Consider the following 21114-nt stretch of genomic DNA (forward strand, 5'->3'; position numbering starts at 1 on the left):
GTCGCGTACACCGTCGGTTCGCGTCGTTTCGCGCCGTGGCTCAGGGATCTGGGTACATAATTCGCCGTCTTTCGTCGGATCGATAACGAAAAGAGAATCGAGAGCGTGACGCGAGCAAAAATAATAGAAACATAGTCTCGGTGGCGCCGCGCCGGCCGGCTTCGTCGCGGCACACGCGTTCTGGTTCGTTCGATGCTCGAGAGCCGGAAGTTGCGGAGGACGCGGCAACGACCGTGAAACTATACGCGAGCGAGAAACCCCTATTTTCGTGTCATCGAGCGGCTACTTCTGTCCCACCGGCTAATAATAGTTTTTTCCTCTATTTTTTGTGTACTCGGTGTACTCGAGACTTGAAAACCATTGTAACGTAGGTTTAGATTTTTGGAAACTTACTCTTAACTGTTATAAAAAACCTAAGTTTTAGTTTAAGTCAAAGTTCTTGCGTCAGTTATTTTTTTTTGAAACATTTTCGAATTTTCTTTCGCAACAGCAATGTTGAAAAACGATACTGTAATGTAAATTGACCCGAAAAACATTATTCTTTAACGCGTTAAACCAAAACTTTGACTTTAGACAATTGTAAACTACACAATTTCAAATTTGTTGTATTTTATAAATATGCATACTTTCTGTATTTTTCGTCTTACAAGACGCCTTGCTTGTTCCCTTGAAAGTTAACAGTGATATTAGTAAGAGTTTTTTCACAGAGTCCGATTTTTTGCTGACTGGTTGAAAATTAATATTGGCCAATTCTTGACCTGAATAATCGTTTTCTACATCGTCATGCCGATTACGCGTATAATTGAGTGGTACAGAAAATGCATAGCAGAAGAAAAATAGAGTCCCAAGGAAGAAAACAAGGTATGTATTTCGCAAGCAAGCGTGAAAAAAAACTGTTATTGCTAAACTCATTACGTATACAGTTTGACTTTGCGTATCTTAATTCTCTTCTGTTAATTGCATTTATTGGTTTATTACAGTTTTCGTCGAATGAATCGAACAAGAGAAGAAACAGAATAATATATTTATTTTCTACAAGAGTACCGGAGACGAAACAAGAAGGTAACGATTAGTTCTTTCTCCGTTGAAACGTATCCTTATAAAAGAATTTAAAATGCTTCTCAATTTTAAATAGATCCCGCTCCAGCCGGTGATCGAAAAAATGAAATTTGTGGAATAGTGGTGCGTTTACCTTGGTCTTTTTGGGGGGGGTTTCCCGCTCGCCTAACTAGCTTCGAACTGGTCGGGCGGGAAAAACGAGGTCAACCGACGTTATTTTCGCGCAGTATCGGCGACTGGAGAAACGAACGAATCGAAAGTCGAAAAAGGTAGATGCGACAAGCGCGTTATCGCGCTTGCGCGCGAGTAAACGCGGTCGACCACGCGTCGCGACGGTAGAGTAAAGCGATAGAGGGAAGACGAAGAAACGCAGCCGGCGCAGTGAGGATCCGGGTGACGGCGCAACGCGGCGTGGCCTAGGGAGCGACCAACGAATCGACGAAGGGGGGAACGGAAACTAGCTACGGAGACACGCGGTGCAGAGACGCAGCAATTCGCCGCGAACACAGCGCGGTGACTGTCAAACGTTTCGCTGTACATAGCGTCAAATGTAAATCGTTTTCTGTACTCTCGAAGTGGAACGCTCGATCGCCGATACGGTGCGTCACGATCACGATACGCGTATCGCGGGCTCGTCCAGAGTCCGAGTCACGATCGTCCGTGCATCAGCCGGCGGAAGATTCGCCGCCAGACACTACACGTCGACGACACGTTTCGAACCTGTTCGTCGATCCGTTTCATTTCGTTTTTCTCGATTCGCGCGGTAGCAATCTGTACGACGCCCACGGTACGGCGCAGCGCGGAGGAGGGTACAGGAGCCTCGAAAAGTGAACCGACAGAGGGAGAGTTTGACTCGGAAACGTGACGTTAGAATGCCGCAGAGTCGTTCCGTCGATGGTTGCAGCGCGACTCTTGCACCGCATTCGTTCCAGACGTTTTGACGATGTACTCGCGAAGAAACGTAGCCAGCGACGAGAATGGCTCACGAAAATGTGTGTTTTGCGTTTCAGAAGCAAGTTATCGTCTCTAAATAAGAAGACACCGGGGAACGAAGGGGAACTAGCTGATAGCGCGTTCGCGCGTCTATCGGGAATCGCGCGAACACGTAAGTGACAAGAACGAAGGCTGACCATTCCACGAATAGAAGATGACGCGACGCGCTGGCCACGGCTGACGGAGCATCGGTAAGGGATAGTCTATCGTCGAGCTTAGCACGAGGTTTGCGCGTCCACGCGGCCCGACAGGATATCGCGAGCCAAGGCGCGGGACGAGAGAAGCAATCAACAACCTTCCACATGTCTTATCGCGTTCCCGATACACTCTTCTTCGCGTAGATTATTCGTAGATCGTTTAAGAAAGCGAGGTGCACAATCGACCAATCTTTGTTTCAGCATCGAGGCAATGAAATCGTCGTCCCACCGTCTTGTGGTTTGGCAAAATAGAAACGATTGCGTTCGGGTATCGGGATCGAGTTTCGATCGCACTTGGACTTGGTCTTGGACTTTGAATCCTACTTGAGAGATCGAGCTCGAGGCCAACGGCGACCAGGCGTCTGGAAACGATGCGGACAGAGGAGACGACGATACGCGACCTTTGATCGAACTTGGGTCCTAGGAAAGGAGAAGATCGAAGTAAATCGGTGAACGCGCGGTCGATGAGCCGCGAGAACCGGCGGGATGACGACGGATGGCTGTTGATCGGTATGCTCCGCGCGAGGCGAGATCGTTGAGAGACGACGCGGACGGTCGCGAGGCAGAATCGAGACGAAGCAGTGCCGTAGTCCTGGGGGCCCAGGGTATACGCACGGCGTATTAATAGCTCGTAATAAGGCGGTAGTGGGGCGCTGTCCGCTCGCGGGTGAAAATAGAAAAGAATGTTTTTGGAATCCAATTGGACTTGGTTGGTCGAACGATGGGGCAATATGGCCGACTTGGCCGAGCGGGTGGACGATCTGATATGCAGTTTCGACTCGACTGGTGACACGACCATGGATACGTTATCGATGCTAATATTCGGTTGGATGTTGTTCGGGCTGGTGGTGCTGTGCGTCGGTAAATACGTTTACAATCGGTTCGTTTTGAACGAGGTTACCTCTGCTACGATAATTGCCGCCAAGGACGGCCATATCGTTCACGGCGATAATATCGGTGTCGGTGCTGGTGGTGTTGTCGGTAGTGGCGGTGGCGCGGGTGCTGGAGGCGGCGGTGCTGTCGGAAGCAAGTCAATTCCCGTTGGAAAGCAAAAGAGTGTCGGTTCGGGTGGCTCGACGACCGCCGGAAAGACTTCCGTTGGATCGAGCGGGGCAGGTGGTGGCGGCGGTGGCGCCGGTTCCGGTGCTACCGGTAGCGGTGGCTTCGCTACGTCCGCCGGGATCGGTTCCACGGCCTACGTCCCGCCCACTCCACCTGTTCGTAAACGGCTCACCGCCAGGAAAACCTCCGGGGTTCTGATCAGCCCCGCGAGGAGTTCCAGAAGCCTGCATTTGCCGACCGCGACGGGCGCCGATCCCGACGCGGTGCGCTGGGTCAACGAGGTCATCGTCTGGCTTTACTCGGACCCGGCGATCCTGGACGAACTATTGGCGGTTTGGGTCGCCTCCCTCAACCAGTTCACCAACAACTCTGTCGACGAGGTGAGTCGATACGGGACTAATAAGCTGCTAGCAGCGACCGTTTTCACTCTCGTCGGTGGCGGTTGTTCCGGCGTCGACATAGGGTAAACCCAACTAATATGGAACCTCGCTAATCGTAGGGGAGACCGGGGTCAATAGTAACGCTTTTACTTTGGAATACGATAACTCAAAAAGTATTACACTTAGAATTAAAATTGTTGTATAAAAATGTATGATTATGCCAAGTAATACTTAATAAGTTATTAGTAAAAAATGGAAGACAGAGAAAGTGTTAACCGTCCCTTACCCTGGAGCGATTGTAACACGGTGTCAATAGTAACACGCTTTTATTCTTGAAGAAATCTAGTTATTTATTAAACTAAATCGTAGTACTCAACAAAGATAAAATTGATAAGCATAAAAAAACTAAAATTATCTGTAATTCTTATTCGCTTTCACAATTTTGGATCACGTTGTTTGGTACATTCTTCGTGTGCCCAATTCTTGCATTCATTGCACCTATTTCTTTAAAGGACGTAAAAATGTTTAGAAACGAGAGGCATTTGTTTATTTGTATCGTTTAATTAAAATTCGTTTCCGACAGCAAACGTTAGTTCCATTTTCTTTAGGTGTTCTATACCGTCGCTTCCTTTATTATTTTCAATTTGAAATAAATTGGAGATTTTTAATCGTTTGAACATAATTTTTCGTAAGTTACATCGGCTTTTCGCGTTGGTTTCATTAAGAAACAAATATACTACTCTGTTTTTTATAGATTTTAAAAATTACGTGTTCCATACTAGCTATTTTGCAACCCAAAAATTTACAGTGGCGTTTTTTCGAACGATGCTTTGTCTTCGTACAAACCGATGTTGAAGATTCTTGCACACGTGCACGTTCGGATGATATCACTCGCGCCTACGTTCGACAAATATGCAGCATTCGTAATATTGTATTGCTTTGCAGATTAATCGTGTTGAATAGTAAAAAGTTAATGATGAAACGAAAATATTTTTATTCTTTTATTACTGCAAAAATTTGTACACTACAAATTCTTGCGTTACGTTTAAATTTGAGGTTTACACATCCTGAAGAGGATCATCACCATAGTAGTAGAAACGTTGGAAACGAATATAGTGTATTCCTCGCATAGCACTTTGTATACGTAATGTAAAAATTATCTCTAGATATGAAAAACTATCGCAACAGTGGACATTTTAACGATTCAAGCAGTAATATGCTTTTCCCCAAAAAGTAATTTGTATTTGTCTAATATTTGAAAAACAATTTTTTTCGAAACATTTTCTCGAGAGGTAAATTGCCACGTGCTTGTTCCTATCGTTTTCTCGTAAACTGAGCAAAATTTCTTCCTCTGTGTTGCTTGTAATTTGTCGGAAACAATCATCGGGTCGACGAAGCCATAAATGCGTTGCCGGCACACACACCTAACGCGAGAATTATGTCAGTTACTCTCGATTACAGTGTGTAGTCGTATCGACTGAATAACAAAGACTAAGTGTCTGACTCAGAAACGATAACAAGCTATGACATTAGTAATGTTTATAAATACAAACGCAACGAAAAGTAGTCTACGGCCACAGTCACTTTCGCGAGTACTCGACGAATTTTCAATACAGATCTATTAGGAAATGAATCTTCGTAGGAAAAAAAATGTCACTCTACATTTTTCAACTCGTTTTAGCTTTAATTTTCAACTTTGTTTACGTTGACATTCCAGGGTTAATATTATACACCATAATCGTTGTAATTAGTATATTTTTAAAAACGTTAGGCGATCTGTCGATGAAGTATTGGGACGTATTCGTCCCTATTAATTTTATATAGATTCATCCCTTTCCGATAGTTGATCAGAAACACCTTGTATATGAGTGGTTGAGAATCAAAAGTAAAAAAATTAAACCCCGACAATACTTTTTATCTATGTTATGACAGAAAGGGGTAAGATAAAATGGCGTTCGTTTGTTTGTGCAAGTTAATTTCTGAAAGTACTGAATCGATTTGAACGAAACTTTCGCTTTCGGCGTGTTCCTTATTATCTTCCGATTAAAGTAGGATATAGAACATCACGCTATCCTATCAGAAGGGTAAACAGTAAAAGCAAATATGTAATTAGCTAAGAAAACCTTGTATTGAATTACATAAAATGCGGCATGCCGATAAAAGTATTAATAATGCATTAAAACTATGTACGAAAAAATTGTAGTTTTAAATTAGTTCTGCACAATGTTGTTATTATTTACTTATTTATGAATATACATAGCCTTTTGATATAGTAGAAAATAATGTAAAATACTCAGAAAATAGGCAAGCTCATTAAATTAAAAAAAAAATTAGTTTTATGTTCAAAATAGTTTGTAATCGCTAATAATTAGGGGGTTGATACGACTTTAAAACACTTTAAAAATGTAATAGATAAAACAAATTTACAAACAAGAATCTTAATTCAAAAATAAAAAATTGGAAGAATCGAACAGCTCGGTATAGTTAAAAAATTGATTACTATCAATGCATAACCGATGTTATTATATTTATCTAATAGCGTTCGATGGTGTTTCATATACGTTAATGAGGAACGTTTCATGCTTCCCACGTACAACGATAATTAAATCATGACACGAATATAGCAGCCTTAAATATATACGCGAATGAATATTTATAACGAACAACGTCCACTAATGACGGACAGTGAAAGTACGTTTTCACTATCGCGCGTGAATTTAAAACATTAACCTGCACATTCTTCGATCGAATTAGTAAACAATTATCAAATATAAATAGAGGTTTATCAATATCAAGGAATATAAATTTAAGTGTATCAAAACAGAATTCATTATTACGTTCGAACGATTAATTTTTCATTTTACAAATGTAGTAATTTATTTTTTGATCGTTCCTATTTGCGGCGTTCAGTGGTCTTCCGCTGTTAGGGTAACACATAATATGTAGCCGACGAATGGGTAACCGGCAGGACGAGATAAGGCGAGACATACTTCTTGACTCGCGTGGGCGTTTTCGAGCAACGAAAACATCATCGTCTCGCCGCCACACTTTGGTGTCAGACAATTTTACTTTGCGTCCCGAGGCTCCGCAGGTTCGCCGTCGAGCTCGTCATACACGCGTATAAGCGTGTACGCGTCCCTGACATTTGTGAGAAAGGCGAACCGTTTATGACCGCGTTAAACGCCGACTAGGATTCTGTTAACGCAATCTCGATCGTGCTATTATTCGTTCTTAGCTCGCCCAGACACGCGACGCCGACCAAGTCGAAATCGTTGTATGTACATGCAAACGACGAGAAATCCCATCAAACGTCGACGAACGGGTTGAATTCACCGAGTGATTCGTGACTCGATACATTTACCGTATTCGTGACGAGTCGCCATCCTGCAGAGACGAACAAAATTTTCTTTCAACGACTAGCTATTACCTTCGTGGAAGTCGATTGAGTTTTTTTCTTAAATTGAGTACTAAAATTTAATTTCCAATTTATGGTTAGCGTCCCCAACGATTGCCACTTCCGGTAGGGACTTTGCAATATAAAACAGGGTGTCCTCTACTTTAATATATTTTAGAAGAATAATCTAGGGCCGAAAATAAGAAGAAAATGTTATGTAAAGTTTGCTTGTGAATGGTGTATTAAAGTTCTAACATTTAATGTAGCCTGAATATGTGCGTTGACTCATATTCGAAGTTTCATAATACGAAAGGTTACCTGTGTTTACTTCGTTTCTACTTTCACGATATATCTTGTCCTCCATTGATTCATTGTGGCCGCAGAAGTCATTTTCCGGTTATCGAACGCAATAGCAATGTCGTGTGAGTCAGTGATTTCGCGTAGTCGCGTGTACGTAATAGGTTCAAGCATCTATGGAGCGCAACAACAAAGAAGAGAAGTTATACGATATAAATAAAAATCTGTACCCTCATTTTTGTTGAAAGTTTAATTTCATTCGATTAAACAATTATACAATGAAACCTAAATGTAGTTTTACAAGGAAACATGAAGGATTCAAAATTAAAATTACAATGTTTCTGAGCTATTTTAAAAATTGTTTTGACAGAAACTAGCTTTGATAGGCCCAATCTAAAAATATATCCACCCTAACCACCATAGTGTACTTTTTTATGCACTGTGCACTACTGGTTGTCAGTCAGACAGGAGCAAGTGAAATGTCTGTGCCACCATGCACAGACATTGTACGATTAAATGAAACTCGTATTCAGCAATGCATAGTGCATACGCTCTTAATGAACGAGGAATAAAAACGAATTAACTAATACTTAATTATTTATTAAAATTTATTCATTACATTATAAAGTAAATGCAACTTAATTTTACCAAAGTGGTAACAAACAATTTTTAAAATTATCATTTTATCAAAGCATCGACTTCAAATTAATGGTGAAATTCTCTGGATAATTATTTTTTACTATTCATTAATTCAATTCCAACCTTTCTGTAATATTTGTTACTAGGCCTTATTTGATTTTAAACGCGTTTAAAATTTGTTTCCTTATTTATTTTGATCTTATACACGCGTTACAAAATTTATAGTAAAAGAAGATAATAAGATTGCTTTGAAAATTGTATCCGTACCTTAATTTGCATTTCTCAAGACGAGCAAAACGTCCGGTGATTTATGAACGATGTATGTGCATCGCGCTTACTCTGACTTGTATATTTCTCGACTTACGTCAACTACTTTTAGTACCAATTAGTATGTATGTTCGGAGTATGACTCTACTTAATTACGCTTTGAATATTAATACCGTATCCATCTGTTCGTATGTCTAATAGAGACGTTTCTTATTGCAGCATGGAGTTGGAGTCGAGTTTGTTCGCGTTCTTCCTGAAACGTATCCACCGAATCTCTCTAATATCTTTTGCGAATGCGATTCCAAAGACGATGTGGTACGTATTTACAAATTTCGTCATTGCAGTGGTAGTTAAATTTTATTTATGAATAATGGATAAAAATTCTAAATTCATACGTAAACTACTATAATAATTTACAAATTATTTCTTACTCGTGACTAAAATTGTTGTAATCATACATTCCACGTATGCTATTTTACTGATAAAAGAGAACCCTTGAAAGAATTAATATCACCATCTTGGTTAAAATCTCACTTGGTTCCCAAAATACAGTTATAAGAGAGCACTAAATAAATTCAGCAGTTGTGTGTTGCACAAATTACTGATGTTCAATCTGAAACGTTTCCAGATACAGTCTATAGTCTAGTTTTGAAAAAATATAAAACAGTAATTAATCTCCTGACTTTAGTATCTTCTTTCGCGTTTGATTGGATCCTCCGCGTTTGTTACTTTGTTCCAGGCGATCACCTGCGATTGCGAGGCGACTCCGGCGTTGCAGCTGAAGGCGTTTCGTCGGAAAGGCGATAAACTGGACGTTAGGCACTATCGTGTAAACGTGAATCGTTTTCGCGCGCGATTAAACGTAATTTGCATCACAGAGAAACTTCTCCTAGATTTAAAATGCGACGGCTGGCCGGAGGTTTGTGTCGTTTCTCGTACTTGTTGCTGCGCGATGCCGTCCGTAAGTCACCGGGCACTTAACGAACGTACAATAAAAACGAATTAACACTCAAGCGATGTAAATTAAATAAAACGAAACGCTTATTTATTCATTGTATTATAAAGGAAACATAACTCATATTATACGTCACAAATTCACCAAAATATTTTACGACGATCGTTCAAACTAATAGATAAATTCCATCGATAACTATTTTAAAAAATTTTTGTTATTAATACTATTCCATCCTTTCTGTAGTATTGTCCTTCAGTTTTAAACGCGTTTTTATCAGATTTACAGTAAACTAGTAATTTAAAATAACCATAAAAAAGCTAATAAAGTCGCTTCAGAAAATTGTGTCGGCACTTTAACTTCCATTTTCCAAGATGGACGAACAGAATGCCCGGTGACTTATGAACGATACATCTAACATAATAGCAGACCTACGCTTATCGGTTGATATGTTTCTATCGTAGGTGAAAGTTTCGTTGGCCCCCGTAGGCACTATAAAGAAAGATCTGGACGAGAGCCAGTTGCAGGAAGTCGTAACGGAAATTGTGGTAGGCGCATTAAGGGGGACCAATGTTCATTTGAATCTGTTTCAATATCCGAGCTGTCCGCGCCTATGGAGAGAACAGACATCGAATCAATCCGGCTTCTCGTTGCCGGTGCATTACGACAGCATGGTAAGTTCATATTTCAGACGTCGTCTTTATGCTCGTTTTTGCGTCACTCGTTCGATCGGGGATCTTTCGAGTTTCTATTTGTAGAGCACGTCCAGCGGTTCTACTCAACCTCAACGTCAACCGACCCGGACCCAGAGTCCAACGCAGAATCAATACGTGGCCGGTGACAAACGGTTGCTCGTGAAAGTGGTCAGGGCGACGGAACTCGGCGGAGAGAAAGGCGCCACGGAACCGTATTGCGTGGTCGAACTGGACGAACCGCCTCAAAAGAATCAAACCTCCGTGAAAAAGGATACGCGAAATCCGTTATGGGACGAAGCGTTCTTATTGTAAGTTGCGTCGTCGATCGTAAATCGTCGCGGTCGTTAGGTCTCTCATCGTTGTTCTTCCACAGCGACGTGAGTCGGAACACGACGGAAGTGTTGCTGGAGGTTTACGATCGCGCGAACAAGTCTCAACGATTTCTGGGTCTGGGCATCGTGGGCGTCGACGAGCTTCTAGCGAATCCCAGCCAAAGGCAGATTATACCGTTGCAATGTAGGCCCTACGAGGAGGATGACATCACCGGCACCCTAACGGTCGAGGTATGTACAGCGAGCGACGTTCACGGGTCAGATTAATCCTTTCGGTGCTATTGACTCGTACACTAGGCGAAATTCTTCTTATTTTTCATGATATTCATCGAATATTTCTTTGGGTCGAGTCGTAAATAATTGTCGGTTTGGATACAGTGATGATTCGTAAAATGAACTCCTGGCGTGATTCGTAAATTGAACGTTTCTATCCCTGTGGTGTCGAATTTCACCTCCGCTGCACGAAAAATGAATGCGCCCAACATTGGAACGTCGTTCATTTTAAGAATCATTATTGTATCAGGTATCCAAATATCATTTTATTACGTATCAAATAACAGAAAGTGAAGTAATTCATTTTATATATTATTTATAGACCAGAACATGTGTTTCAAACTATTACAGACAAGAAATTTCGACGAAACTATGTCAAATAAATATAAAGATGAATAATTACGAATTTTGTCTTTGTTGTACGAAAAATGAACACGTTCATTTTAAGAATCATTACTGTACGGAGCACTCTGTACAGGTATATCGCTAGCAAACGATATTTCAGGGCGTGATTAAGAAAGAAACGTATACATACATTAGAGATTCATTTACTTTAGTTTAGTTCATTTTGGATCGTCTGAAAGGATTAGCACCGAAAGAGTTAAAGGGTTTTCGACGCAATCTGCGATTACCGTTTTCGTAGCGCCGTTTCGTTGTTCTCTTCACCTCCCCCCGTCCCCTGTCTCTGTCTTTCTTTTCTGTCTCTCTTTTCTCAGTTTCTGTTCATCGAGGGTGCAGAGGTGCCTCAAATTGGGAACAAACCTTACAAGGTGAAGGAGACGATAAAGCCGGTGTCACCGACTCCTCGTACCTACAATACGACAAATGTCATCAGCGACAATAGTCTAAATTACAACAATGGTAACAGCACACTTATCTTGTACGACTCTACCGTTCTATCCGATGGGGGTAATTACCAACTACTTATCTGAAAGGCATTGCGTTCGTATTCACGAGTGTGAAATCATAGTGATATCCCGTTAGTATCACCTATACAATACTCTCCTTTACGTGTCGCGACCCCTCTAAAGAAGAGTCGCGTTCTCTTTGCAAACCTACCATCTGTGACAACACACGTTCCAATTTCATAAATTTCTTAAACACAGTATCTTAGTATCTGCATCCTTTTTTCACCGATCCCGACGGTGTCGACGTTCCTCCCGTAAGGGTCGAGTCGCGTCTGTTCGTCATGGGACCACCGATCGATCTCGTGTACGCGTTCACTAGTAATTCGCATGAAATGCATACGCGTATTGTGCATAGATTCTTTGCCACCCTCCACCCCCACTTTTTTTACCTCCCTCACTCCGATATCTAACGGCCGTGTTAACGTTCCCTCAGCACGATTTAAATGGTTTTTACGCCCGCCACCCGATCGGAATGTTCCCCGATTGACAATCCTTCGAAGTTATTTCGGCTACCAGAGGACCGATCCTGACGAATTAACGATCACAATAAACGCGCGAATGGTACACGCAACGCCCGGTAAACGTAGCCAAACGCGGATATATATCGTCTGGTAAACGAAATGACCGACGCTTCGTAGAATAAGACGGAAGTAGAACGTTGTAAATCCTTATACGTTTCTTTTACGCTTAGATCAAAGACTACAGAATCTGATCGATGGTAAAACATAATTCGCAGACTACCTGACGAACGGCAACGTAGTCGACTCGCCCTACAGAACTGGCCACACCAACGGAAACAAGGGGACCCTGATCGTGCACAGTCAACAAAGGGTATGCCCAAAAAATCTGCACGTTAAATACAAACAAAACATTTTTTCTTCCCTACTAACTCGTAACGATTCACTATTGCCTATGTTTTTGTGCATTTTTTTCCAGCAATCCGAGCGGCAAGTGGTCAAGGTAAGTCATACATCTGCGAGCATTCCATTGCTTGGCATCATCCTCGTCGCCCTAATCGCTATCCACAACGATAATTATATACGACTGCCCCGTTTTCGAGTTTTTCTTTTTGCATTATTTTCACCACTTTAAATTCTCAATTCAATCAATAGTTGTATGCCTCTGAAGATGTAGAGTTCCTGAAGAAACACCCTATACGTACGTAACTTATCGCGTTCCCCTTTTTTTTCTCAAGTTTGTCTATCGTTTGAAACGTTCCTCCGTTCCACGAGAATACTAATAATCGTCAGTTGAGTGGCGTGTATTTACTAATTCGACAGGTCGCCTTGACGGAATACGGGAACTGGCAAGAAATATCCCCGGAGGTAATTATGTTTGTTATTGTATCACAACTGTCTTGCTTTTTCAGCTCGTTGTAGCTTAACTTTCTAACGTCGTTAATCGCGTTACGCTTGATTCGAAAATATGCATTTTGTCTGCTATAACATCGACTATCCGTATGTAAACGTTCGACTTCGTTCGTTTCAGCATGGACCCAAAGATAGTAGCGTGACGTCAGGACCAGAAAGTACACCGAATTCGTCCAATTCCGAAGGTACTTAACATAACGCCGCGTACAAACATTCTCAAACACCAGTTTTCACGCGAATCTAATAACTTTTTATCATACAGATTGTACCTACTATTTTGAATTATGGTAGTTTTATATCAGACTTTTAATTTACTGCTAAAACTGCCTAAACAACACTATGTTTACACGATTTGGAGTACAGAAAGACACCAAAGAAAAACAATGGAAAAAAAGTATAATGCTACGAGTTAATGTTTACGGTACCATTCGTTGCATCTAGCTAATTAAAAACTTAATTATAGTTAATTATAGACAACATTGCGTTGATTTTTTTGTTACAGACAGAGGAAGAACGCGAAGAAAACGGCGAGACTTCTTCGGCACGATAAGAAAGCGATTGAGTCGGTCTAAAACGAGGAGCAGATCCGTGGGACCGGAAGGCGACACGAATCACGAGGACGCTCACTCCAGATCCATATCCGCGGACAGAGCGCGCGATCCCGGTTCCGGTACGTTCGTTCGAGCCACCCCGTACATTTCGAAATCGTAAGAGAGGTCGTAAATTTAAAGTACAACTTAGAGATTGTTAATTTAGAGTTAACAATATTCCCATTAGCTCGAGTAGTTAGTATAAAATTCTACTTGTTTGTTTTGCGTGCAAATCTTCTGCGTGATGGCACGCGACGTTGGTGAGTACGATTATAATCGGTTAGCGAGGAGATGCAACAGCGACGACCAGTTTACGCGACGAAAGTAATTTCGTTCGAAACGTCATCGGTCGCTGCAAATTTATCCGATCGAAAAAGCAAATCTTCGCCAAAGCCAATTTTAATGCCAATGCCAATGCCAATAACGATATCGAATGCTAACGCTAACGCCGTTCATTTTCGATCACGACTAACGCTACAAATGTGCAAACGATTGTTTCGCTTGAATTTTATAGCCCGTTTATCGATACCAGGAAGGGAAGAGCAGTCGAGGCGTTCCAGTTTGAGCGAGGCGTCCGGAATAAGCGGAGCGTCGACCAGAACCTACGTAAACGAGGCTTCCACATTGGTTCTTGAGACTCTCGAGAACGGCATTAAAAAGTAAGGAACATACAGAATTTTCGACGTCCTTGTTTTGCAAAAATATAATTATAGGGTAAGAAAGTATTAGCGATTGTAGTTCGCTAGGTAAAAAAAGTAAGCATGCGAGCAAGGCTTAAAAAAATAAAGAACACTTGTTGGTTTTAGACATTATCTGGTACCGCTGTCGCTGGCGCAGAAAAACAAATGGAGGAAAAAAGGCACAAAGCTTCACATATTCAACGATCATACCTTTATAGCAAAACACATGGCTGGGTAAGTAGTCGACGAGGAATTTGACGACCAACGGATGGAGTGGAATTTCGTTCGAGCAAAGCGTTTCGTTTCAGCGGGACCGTGTGCGAAGTATGCAAACGAACGCTCGCGAGAAGATTGGGCAAACAGGGCTACGAGTGTAGGGACTGTCAAATGAAGTGTCACAAACACTGTCACGTTAAAGTAGATACGACATGTCCCACGTCTACTATTCAGAGCATCGAACTGTAAGTGAGAAGTCTTTCGTTTTACTATGAAACGTATTCGATTTCGGTTTCTTTCAGAACCGAACAAACGCATGATAGCAACGTAATAGAGGCCACAGACGTAACATATTTTCGTACAATTATCGTTGATACCACTATTGAAACGATAATTGTTAAATGTGAGTGGTTTGTTGTACAACTAGTAGATAGAGTTATAACTTTTTAAACATTAATATCGACTATATTTTTGAAAAAGAACTTTTTTTCTCGAAACTGCGTAGGATTTCGGGGTTATGCGTATTTACCAAAAATTATTGTAATTGACCCCGCAACTGAAAATAATTTTTCCAGAACGATTAAAAATTTTTTTTTCGCCGAAAAATTTGCCCATTTTTGATTTTTAACAAATTCGCATACCACTGTACAATAATGATGTATAATAGTTTTTTGTTGATTTCCAGTTGCTAATCGATTACTTTAAAAAAAAACTGTAATTTTCATTCTACAGATTAGCATAGTAAAAAGATCGTACTAAATTATGGCCCATATGTTCGATTTTCATAAAATGCCTTTTTTCCTGCTTTTGGGGAGTAAATGTCCCACTATGCGATGCAACTGTGTTGAATACCCCAGTATTGTCGTACGATTATCGTTGCGATTCAGTAAACGACTCATTGTACAATAAATCATTACGTCCATGGTCCCTATAAGGATAAGCGGTCGCGAAACTACGAGCTAATTCTGTTTTCTTTTGATTCGATTGTCGCGTAAGGTCTCTACTGCCAGTGCTCAGTGAATAGGATGGGTAAGTTCCCGACGATGTCCAAGCATCTCCTAGTACGTAGCTGCGCATGAACAACGAGTTCTTCTTCTGTTTGTTTTCTACAACTGTTGTGTGTATTTTCTATTCGATGAGTTCAGATTCTATGGTTGTGTTAAAATGGGTCGACTCACTTTGTCTCGACCAATTGGGCCCGCATTCCATCCGATTGCCAACTTACCAGTAGCGAACAGTACACGTTGTTCCTTCGGTGGACGTTGAAAACTGTAGTCTTTAATTTCGATTCACCCTTCTTTCGCTTTTCTAAATACTAATCGTTTGTTGTTCGTATGTAGAGAACAGTGTTTTGCCTGCTTCTAACAAGTATCTACTCGATTGATCTACGATGAACGCACACGTATGTACACGTACGTCTAATAAACGAATTTCGATTATTTCCAGCACTTACATAAAGATTCCACGGCCCGAGCGAAAATCGTCCACCAGTCTCTGCTGACCAAGTCTTGGACGACAGATCTTGAACGAACAAGCGCTTTTCACCCTGTCCACCATCGTTTACTAAAAGCGAATCATTTTTCTCCCCCCTTCATCGAGTTGTCGTTCGAATCGCTTCGTTCGTACTTGTTCACAATTTACGAGGCATATCGCGTTGCACTTTATGCAATTATAGGCAATCGTACGCGACACAAGCTGCAAGCTTTCCACGGCAATCATAAACGATTAGCTTTCGAGGCATGAAGCGCTTTCGAACGCGATAGCATCGTCGCGCGCGTTATCTACTTGTCTTTACTACGCTTCTTAACCGATACAAACGAATGCGAATTACGAACGAAAAAAATATTAAACGATACACGACACGATACGAAAACGAAATGAAACTGAAACGAACAGAATGGAAGAAAATCGTACCGTTTATCTCGACGTAACTGTTCTCGAGAAGCGAAATTGTTCTTCATCAGGAAAATGGCGAAAAATCGTGTTTCTATATGCATACGTTTCGTCTCGGAAAAAAAATAAAATGAAATTGACGAGTAATCGTAATATTCGTCCCGTTTCTACATCCGTTCTTAGTTTACGCATTCTCGTTCGAATTTTCATGTTTTTTTACGCTTCAACGAACCGTATCCTTCATCGAAACGTCCGATTTTCTACCGATTCCCCGTTTTACGCTCTAACATCGTATCTCGCGTCCCTCTTTTCCCAATTTCATTAGTTTCTCTCGGTTGTTCACGCCGGGATGTACCACTGGTGGTACACCGAGCAACCATCCTATCGAGCGGCGTGCGTCACCGATGGTACATGATCGTTCACCAACGGTGCAAACGGACCACTTTTATCTGTCCTTTTGTTAATAAAATTAGACAAGGTTTGCAAGTGGATCTAGGCAGTTGCTTGAATCCGAATAGTTACTCTAAATAAAATTTATTACCGTTGTCAACAAATTTATTTGATACGTTACGTTGAAAGAAAGTCATTTATTTTTCAGAATTTCTTTAATGGGTTTCTTTTTTTAGCGGCACTCGTTTTTCGTTTCTCACCAAGCCTAAAATGTTCTTCTACGAGATGTTTCTTTTTTGTTTTGTTTTACGTTTACGAAAGAAATACACTGGGTTGGACAAACGGCGACGCCCGGTGGAAGAAAGTACAAATAATTCACTTTGTCGTGAACGGGTTGGACGCGACAGAATTTTGGGAAAAGTTGCACGATCGGGGAAAGCGACGCGGGAAACTGAGTATGTAATCGAAAAATGTCGACGATAGTGCCTCTAGACGCGAAAGCTTGTAATTTTCGTAATATCGTACGTTTATTCTGTGGATGGAATAATACTTTCAATTGATATTATCGACTGTTATGGGATGACGTATCGACTGTATCGAAATGGAATGCTTATACGCGCACATTCGTGTCTACGTACACCGTGTATAGAAAGTCGGCTGATAATATTATTATGATTGTGATTATTATTATTGTTATTATTGTTATTATTATTATTGAGGTAGGAAAGGAACGGCGGAATGTTTGTGAAGCAGGAGCTAGGGAAATGCGAACAATAATGATAATGATAGTAATATTGTGTTATGTTAAGAAAAATAATATATTACAGTATGATTCTACACCGTTCGAAGGCCTTTATGTTGCGTTATTTTACACGCCTTTCTTCTCGTCCTCTCCTCAAATAAGTTCAAACCTAGAAAAATCCCTTGTTCGTGTTTCTATATTTTAGTAAAAAAATTCTCCAATTTACAGTAACTTAAACAATCGTTTACAAAACTATGATTGGTACTTCTAGGTTACGTAATTCGTGTCTGTCCATTTTGCATCTTCCTGTTAGAGCATAATACTCTTCTTGTGAACGTGAAGTAAATATATGCAATGTTTCGTCCGAACGTTGTTGCTTAATAAATACAGTTATCCATTATCTCGTTTTTCTGTCAAAATTTATTTATTCATTTACTGGTTAAAGAAATTTCCCTTTGGTACAAATAGAGTATTAGACGAGGTTTCAATGTAGTAGAAATATTAGTCAAGAGGTGATTAGAAAAAAAGCAACCATTTCACAGTATTTGTTTACACTGATAATTGGACTCTGTTTAACACAAAGTGTTTGACGAACATCCTCTTTCTTAAAGGTGGCGACGGTGCATTTAATTCAAAATTGAGTTCCACCCTTTGTCGTTGATACGATTTACACAAAACGCATCTAAACCTCCTTAAAAATAGTTTTCTCTTCGTCACAAATTCCTTTGCCCACCGATCTGTCTGGAGGACCGTTTAGAACGAAATCCACCGTCCAGACAGTCTAGACGTTCAACAATAAGGGTTTAAACGTATCAGAATTAACTTCCGGGCGTGTCGTGTTATTTCACCGTTCCGGTAAACAATCGAGATCGAAGTTCCCGAATGTAGGGGTAGGGGAGTACGATCAGGATGCTGGGGTAGCTCGAAAGCCATAGATAGATCCAGAAGAGGCGTGACGTGTTCGGCGGTCGGACTCGAGGCTCGATCCAAAGTAGAACACCACGTCGACCCAATTGGAGGTCGTAGCCCCAATTTTCGTCGAGTTTCCTAGAGTGGAGGGGTGGCGGGTTCGCCGGCGGAACGGCAGGGTATCCATGACGACGTGACGTCGTGATGACGTCATCGACTAAGCGCAACGACCCGACCGTACGTTTTCACATCGCGACCCGACCGGGGGGCTGAATGGAATGGTGCAATGGATTTTCGATTATCCCCGTCCCCGATTGATTCCGTTGCGTTGGCTGGTTCTCACTGGATCGACGCACGGTTTATTCACGGGCTGCGTCCACGCACTCGACCCGCCGAAACTTTCCCGAAAAAACTATCGCGCGTAAACACCGGACAAGCAATTTTTTTTCGCGCCAGTGCCCCTTTACGCGATAAAAGAGTGGCGCAAATTTAAACGGTTGGAACACCGTCGAGGGTCGACACAGGCGCCCCACGTTGCGTGAGTGAGTGCGTGCGTGCGCACGGAAGTCGAGACAAGCTCCGTTCGAGTTTATTCAATCGCAAGCTCGGAATTAGAGCGCGTTGTCGGCGGCCTTCTCAATGACGTAGATGACGTCACTGGTTTGAAAGGAAAACTAGGTCAAAAGAACAGAGAAAAAGGTGGTCGAGACGAGCGATCGTCGGCCTAGCAGCGAACCCGGGATGGGATCGGTGTTGGGGTAGGTCTGGGCAGCCATTTTGATCGAAAGTATAAAAATTGGAGAATACGATCGTAGAACGAGTAGTGAACAGTGAATGGGAATAGATTTTTGAAGGGTAGAACGCTCGATCGGAATTGGACGACGCGTCGTCCCGAATACCGTCTGCGAGGAAGAAACGTATCGGCATCGATCGACACAGTTCGACACGATCCTTGAATGAACTATGGTATTTCATGGGGTTGGCTCGAACGTCGGCTCGATCTGGGTCAAAGAAGGGTCATGAATGGCGTCGCTTGCCTCGACGTGACGTCACGGGGTGTCACGTGCAAACCCCTGCAAGTGGGTCACTCGTTGATTCTGTCATGGTCGTATCTATAAAGGGACCAGCGACGTCCTTCCCGTTTCACGTTTTTTCGTGGATCGTGTTCCGGTACGAATGCGCCGCATGGTCCGCTCGAGGCCGTCCCCCGTGTCCTCAGCCACCAGATTTCCGGCCAGGGATCGATTTTTCAAAGTTTTCCTTCGCTTTTTTTAAGGATCGTCAAGGAAGGTAGTAAAAGTCGAGTAATTATTTCAATGAAAAACGTTTATTTGAGACGTAAACTACGAGTATCGACATAGGTAATACTTAATACAAAACATTCAGTCCTGAGATTTTTGTTTTTCTCGCATTCCCTCGCATTCTCACGAACATTTGCGCTAAAGCGCGTACGAATTCGTAGAAATACCTATTTGACGTCTCGCAAGATATTGTACAGAATGTTTATTTGTGACAAATGCTTCGCGACATACCGTGCAATCACGCGGCAGGTATTTCCAAGGCACTGGAAGATCGCGTTACATGTATAAGTACGTATCGTGCGTGATGCGTTATGTTTGTTTTACTTTTTTGATAAATGAGAACAATACTCTCGACGATAGATTAATAAGAAAAATTTTCTATGTCACGGTGGATTCGATTCGTCGCGACCTCACGACGCGATGTCCTAACTGCTTTATCTTTTGCACACTTGCCGAGAAATTCGAGCAACGAAAACGAGGCACGATCTACTTCCTTTGCGTTTCGTGGACTCGCATGGATTTTCGTAAGAAAATTCAGATTTGCGTCGAGAGGCTGCGTCGATCGAAGGACGCGTTACAATCTTCGAATCGTGATATGTTTTAATAGTATCCTTAACGAGCAAATTATTCTATTCTACGTGGAACGTGCACGAACGTTGCATCGTACGGTCGGCGAAAAATTTTTATGCTCGTGGAAGACACGTATTGTGCAACGGATTCGAAACGTCCACGGTAATTGACTCGTATACCGCGCGAATAACCGATCACGGTTATCTCGAGATGAAATTTTTTTTCGTGAAAAAAAATTTTGCCGAGGGAAGAACGAGAAAATTTGCTTTCACGCTGCGACTCGAGAAAGAAAGTCCATACATGAGAAAGATCGTATAATTGGTCTTATCGACGATTCACCCATTCTAATCGGGTTCCTTCGCCATCCCCTTCTTCATCTAATTCATTTGTACTTGCGATCGAAAGGGACTGCGAAGTATAATTGCACCGTAGTCGTCGACCACGCGCGTAGGTATTTAGTATCGCTAGTGTACATGTTATCGGTGGGTGTGCTAACCGTTCCTACAAAAAGGTACATATACACCTGAATGACTATAGTATCTACGGTTGATCTATCTCGTTTACGAGTAGTAGTAGCCTATCGTTAACGCAACGTTCGCGTTTCATTCTTCCCTCGCTTACCGAGGAACACGCCTGACACCAACGAAACGGAGCGACGTCGTTAGCCCAAACGATTTACTAATTCGGATTCTTTTCGACTAATATTAATTCTCTCGTTAGTGCCATTTCTATTGTATACACGCATACCGATTGATCCACTCGTTTGGTCGAGGCTTCGAGTCGTTTGCGTACGAAACCGGGAAATTGTAAATGTTGGGATGCAAGGCGAGTGGATCGCACGATGGAAAAAGTTTTTAGGACGAAAAGGGGGATTTTTGTTCGGTCGTTGACGCGAACCACGAGGAAATAATGGAACGGAACACGATGGCGGAAAATGACATCGAACGGAAGAAAGCTGATCGATAGCAAAGGGTCCTATTTAAATGTAGCGGCTAACCGAGATCT

General features: G+C 41.9%; 1 protein-coding gene across 10 annotated transcripts; it reads left to right on the forward strand.

The window, feature by feature from the left end:
- Window position 1: 1 nt before the first annotated feature.
- Window positions 2-17424, forward strand: LOC122402095. 10 transcript variants are annotated; one of them, XM_043404619.1, is made up of 20 exons: window positions 2-367; window positions 708-861; window positions 981-1062; window positions 2070-2243; window positions 2451-3691; window positions 8508-8603; window positions 9028-9207; window positions 9705-9914; window positions 9999-10243; window positions 10309-10498; window positions 11257-11449; window positions 12185-12279; window positions 12385-12408; window positions 12729-12773; window positions 12937-13003; window positions 13321-13488; window positions 13923-14067; window positions 14215-14322; window positions 14397-14549; window positions 15751-17424. In XM_043404619.1, exons 5-20 carry the CDS (start codon window positions 2933-2935, stop codon window positions 15803-15805), a joined length of 2733 nt encoding a protein of 910 aa, XP_043260554.1. In that variant the 5' UTR covers window positions 2-367; window positions 708-861; window positions 981-1062; window positions 2070-2243; window positions 2451-2932; the 3' UTR covers window positions 15806-17424. The 10 variants fall into 10 exon arrangements, with proteins under 10 accessions (XP_043260554.1, XP_043260561.1, XP_043260555.1 ...); XM_043404626.1 differs by lacking the exons at window positions 2-367; window positions 708-861; window positions 981-1062 and adding an exon at window positions 15301-15333 and having other exon boundaries at window positions 1433-2243; XM_043404620.1 differs by lacking the exons at window positions 2-367; window positions 708-861; window positions 981-1062 and adding an exon at window positions 1434-1846.
- Window positions 17425-21114: the final 3690 nt, after the last annotated feature.

Source organism: Colletes gigas, unplaced genomic scaffold (assembly GCF_013123115.1).
Source record: "Colletes gigas isolate AHSC1104 unplaced genomic scaffold, ASM1312311v1 Colletes_gigas_Sc00033, whole genome shotgun sequence".
Lineage (NCBI taxonomy): Eukaryota > Metazoa > Arthropoda > Insecta > Hymenoptera > Colletidae > Colletes > Colletes gigas.